The 5,034-nt window shown below is 44.3% G+C and overlaps 1 protein-coding gene across 1 annotated transcript; it reads right to left on the bottom strand.

The window, feature by feature from the left end:
- Nucleotides 1–500: 500 nt before the first annotated feature.
- Nucleotides 501–4,497, bottom strand: LOC112076656 (extracellular matrix organizing protein FRAS1-like; the record flags this gene model as incomplete). The annotated part of the gene is made up of 3 exons (XM_024143375.2): nucleotides 501–2,534; nucleotides 2,747–2,893; nucleotides 4,292–4,497. Coding segments are annotated over 3 exons (1,034 nt in total), but the record flags the coding sequence as incomplete, so codon positions are not given.
- Nucleotides 4,498–5,034: the final 537 nt, after the last annotated feature.

The raw sequence follows: 5,034 nt of genomic DNA, 5'->3' as shown, positions 1-5,034 counted from the left end.
CATCTGCTCTCGTTCTCGTCTCTCTCTCTCTCATTCTCTCTCTCTCTGCTCTCTCCCTCTCTCATCTCCTCTCTCTCTCTCTCTCCTCCTCTCTCTTCCGTCGTTCTCTCGTCTCTCCTCGTTCCTAATCTCTCTCTCATCTGCTCTCTCTCTCCGTCCCTCTCTCTTCTTCTCCTCTCTTCTTCTCCTCCTCTCTCTCGTCAAATCACTCTGCTCGTTTTCCGCTCTTCTCTCTTCCTCTCTTCTCTTCTTCCTCTCCCTCCCTCTCTCCCCTCCCCTCTCCTCGTCTCTCGTCTCGTCTCTCTCTCTCGTGGTCTCTCCTCTCTCTCTCTCTCTCTCCGTCTCCCTCTCTCTCTCTCATCTCCCCTTCTCTCATCTTCCTTCTCCTCTACTCCTCCTCTCTTCTCTCTCCTCTTTCTCTCTCGTCTCCTCTCTCTCTTCTCCGTCTCTCGTTCTCTCGTCTCTCTCCAGAGAGAGAGAGAGAGAGAGAGAGAGAGAGAGAGAGAGAGAGAGAGAGTTCATGTAGTAGTAATTGCACTTGAATATAAACTCTGTGTACAAAACATTAGGAACACCTGCTCTTTCCATGATATAGACTGACCACGTGAATACAGGTGTAAGTCATGATCCCGTATTGATGGCACTGATGTTAAATCCACTTCAATCAGTGTAGATGAAAGGGGAGGAGACGGGTTAAAGAAGGATTTTTACGCCTTGAGACATTTGAGACATGGATTGTGTATGTGTGCCATTCAGAGGGTGAACGGGCAAGACAAAATATTTAAGTGCCATTGAACGGGGTATGGTAGTAGGTGCCAGGCCGCACCGGTTTGAGTGTGTCAAGAACTGCAACGCTGCTGGAATTTAGACGCTCAACAGTTTCCTGTACGTATCAAGAATGGTCCACCACCCAAAGGACATCCAGCCATGTTGAAGTCAACATGGTCCAGCTTCCCCGTGGAACACTTTCGACACCTTGTAGAGTCCATTCCCAAAACAATTTGAGGTTGTTCTGAGGGCAAAAGGGGGTGTTCCCTAATGTTTTATACACTCAGTGTATATAATTAACACACTACTATTTCAGTTGTGGACAATAGATCATAAAACACTATAGGCCTGAATCCTAACAAATGTTCTATGAATCGACTGCATGATGAATGAACGTGGAGTTAGGACATGGGGACATTAGTGTGTTTAATACTTTCATCGCAGTCATATTGTGACAATGAAATGATGAGGCAGAGATATATCTGAACGATTTAAACTATTTAAGACAAGCTGCAGAAAAAGTCCCTGAGCTACCTAGTGTACATTGATCATTTTGGCGTTGTTGTTGTTGTTATAAAGCGAAAACAAAGGCAGCAGATTTCACCTGATGACTGATTCCAAAGTCTCTGGTCGTCGTTCAACGATGACGATTCATTTTTTTTTAAATGAGGAAAAACTGAATCCTGTTTTATGCGATAGTTCACTCATTTCTCTATTCCTGAGGTGGTAGCCCAGGTGTGAAATGATTTGAGTAAATGCTGCATAGCTGGCCGTCAAAAACACGTTTTTTTTTGTTTTGTTTTTTATCTCGCATCACGGTCGTAGAAAAATACATTAGCGAACAATATATTATTCCAGTACTCTAAACAAGATTTGCTTTAGATTTGTCATTAAATACTCCTTAATTTCAGGATATTTTTCACAATGTTTCCCCTATGAGTAGTTGGAGTGTAGAACTGCTACTTCTACTGGTATAAACTGACACGTTGAGGAGGAGGACCAGGGTCTTACTTTTGGGGGCCTTTGTCGCCCTGTCTAGAAAAATAATCTAGCTAGGGGAAACACCGGAGGGAGGCGGGAGATCCTCAGACCTCAGTGCCGTCGTTGTCGAGGTTGTTGTGGAGCTTGACCTCCAGGTTGACCTGCTTGACCTTCGCCGCTCCGTTGACCTTTGCCCCTCCGTTGACCTTAGAGTTGACGTTGTCGTGATTCCGGTTGATGTTGAGGTTGATGTTCCTGACTGTACAGTGTTTGGAGCTGAAGTTCTTCTCTAGGGTCTTCTCTAGATAGACCTCTACCTTGGTGTTCAGAGGGTACTCCTCCGCCATCTTGGACGGCTTCATTCCAGCCGACCGTCGGCACTTCCTGAAGAGTAAAAAGGAACCCAGCAGGACGAGGACCAGCAGGGTCAGCGCAGCCACACCCCCGCCCATAGACCCTCCCATCTGGGGGTTAAATGTGGAGGCAGCGGGGACCTCGAGTCGGAGAATCTTCATGTTGGTTCCGTTCTTCGTCTGGTCGCCCTCGTTATCATAGATCAGAGACTCGTCGAGGGTGAGATGTCCACTTTGGTCCACCAGGTCCCGGCGAGCGCGGCTGTAGTCGATGCTTTGCCTCAGCTGATTGGTCAGGTCCCTGCGAGCCCGCCCCATGTCGCTGCTGTGGGCAAGCTGATGTTTCAGAGAACGCTGGATCCTGGGGCCGGAGATGGACTCTGGACCAATCACATAGATCACCTGCAGGTACCACTGATGCCCCGCCTCCACCTGTCAATCAAAAGAGAGAGCGTTACCATGGAGATAAATCAGATCAATCATTTTACTTCTCTGAGAGTTACCCCCGAACTTGAAGACCTTTTTGAAGGGTACCTAAGGCCTTCATAACACATTTACAACTCCTATATAATGCATTCATAAGCAGTACATTATCATTGAATAAATCATTACAGTTAAGTGGATAAGTCTTTGTCTTCGCTGACCTTGTACAGGGCATCAACTTTCATGGTAAATCCATCAACACCAGGTATGGCTGTCATGGTCTGTAGTTCGGTGATATCCGACGCAAAGTTAGCCTCGAAGGGAACGTCATGGAAGTACCTGTCACAGACGTCAGGCTGCTTCCGGTCCTAAAGGAGAGACGTTACAACACCGTCATTTCAACTTATCCAGACACTATCAAATCAAACGCTAGCATACATGCTAACAAGGCTAGCTAACTGCTGGATGTAGGCTATAGATGCAGATGTGGAAAGTACATTAGTACAATTGTTGTTTAAATCTCATTATAAACTGGTTGGTTTGAGCCATGAATGCTGATTGGCTGACAGCCGTGGTATAATAGCAATAAGGCACCTCGGGGGGTTTTGTGGTATACGGCCAATATACCATGGCTAAGGCCTGTATGCAGGCACTCCGTGTTGCGTTGTGGGTAAGAACAGCCCTTAGCCGTGGTATATTGTCCATATACCACAAACCCACTCAGGCCTTATTGCTTAAGTAAAGCTTGGACTTTCAGTTGTTGTTTCAGCAAAACGTGCAGTTTCAGTAAAACGTGTAGTTTCTGTAAAATGTGTAGTTTCTGTAAAATGTGTAGTTTCTGTAAAACGTGTAGTTTCTGTAAAACGTGTAGTTTCTATAAAATTTGTAGTTTCTGTAAAACGTGTAGTTTCTGTAAAACGTGTAGTTTCTGTAAAACGTATAGTTTCTGTAAAACGTGTAGTTTCTGTAAAACGTGTAGTTTGAGTAAAATGTATAGTTTGAGTAAAACATATAGTTTCAGTAAAATTTGTAATTTCCAGCATTTGTGACAATAGCCTGCCATACACCCATTGTTGTAAACATTAGCATAAACGATCCAACAATAGGATACCAGAGCAGTGACTTGTACACCAATAAGATTCCTCCTATTTGAATAGCTCAAAGTCTTATCTCTTTAAGTCCTTATCTCTTTAAGCGACGTGGAACAAACCAGTCTATCGGGTCACATGGGTGGCTGTTTACGTTGGGTGACATACCACAGAAAAACCAAAAGGTCACAGTCAACTATGTGACTCAAAATTGGTAAAAGCGTGGTGCAAGCAAACACTTAGGTTGTGGGTTCAACTCCCGAAGGGATCAGATTTATAAAGAATGTGCAGTATGCTCTCTGTAATAGAAGTCGGGTTGGAATAAAAGTGTCTGATAAAAGGACTATATGTAAATCTACAAGCAGTGGCACTGCCTGCAATTCAAGGTTTGTCAAAATTGCAGTCACACTGCACAGATTATCAGTGTTTTTAAGCAGGAAGCACATTCACGTGACATGGAAATCGTCTGAGATGTGCAGCACGACTGTGAAAATAAACACCCTGGAACATCACCAATATATCCAACCACTACAAGAGGACAACGGGAGTTGAATAGAAACTATACCATCATAGAGATGAATAGAGGGCACAATTGCCACAAAACCTGTATTAGGATGGGCAGCTCCATGGCAGACATGGAAAACATAGGACTCTTTCCATCTCTGTAGATATACATACCAGGATCAGGAACCTGTGTTTGAGGTGTTTGTTGGGCTGGATGCAGCCGTACTGAGGCCCCTCGTTGTACAGAGTCCCTGTGGGGTCGAAGAAGGGCACGTATCCATCCCGTCCCGTACACAGGTACACCTTCTCCAGCTGCAGCTTGTAGGCTGCGTTCAGGTTCTGCTCCGGGTTCCACAGCACCCTGCCGTACAGCGTCTGGCCTGTAGGGGCACCAGAGAGACGCTAGGTTAGGTGATACATAAGGTTTATTATATAATATGATACAGAGTGGCAAAAATGCATTACATACAACAGGCTATATATATATATATATATATATATAAATGTATTCAATACATACAATACATTTACTGAAATATATATTACATATTAGGCAGGAAGGTTAGGGGTTTTAGTGTTGGGACAGTAAACAAACTGTAATATACATTACATATTAGGCAGGTAGGTTAGGGGTTTTAGTGTTGGGACAGTAACCAAACTGTAATATATATTACATATTAGGCAGGTAGCCTAGCAACTAAAGTGTAGGGCCTATAACTGAAAGGTCACTGGTTAGAATACTTGAGCCAACAAGGTGCAAAAGCTGTCAATGAGCCCTTGAGCAAGACACTAAAAACCCTAAATTGCTTTAGGGGCGCAGTACCACTACAGTATGGCTGACCCTGTAAAACAACACATTACACTGCACCCATCATACTACTATGACTGACCCTGTAAAACAACACCTATCATACTAC

This window comes from Salvelinus sp. IW2-2015, unplaced genomic scaffold (assembly GCF_002910315.2).
Source record: "Salvelinus sp. IW2-2015 unplaced genomic scaffold, ASM291031v2 Un_scaffold3910, whole genome shotgun sequence".
Taxonomy (NCBI): domain Eukaryota; kingdom Metazoa; phylum Chordata; class Actinopteri; order Salmoniformes; family Salmonidae; genus Salvelinus; species Salvelinus sp. IW2-2015.
The sequence above is the reverse complement of the archived record's forward strand: the minus strand, read 5'-3'. Positions and strand labels throughout refer to the sequence as shown.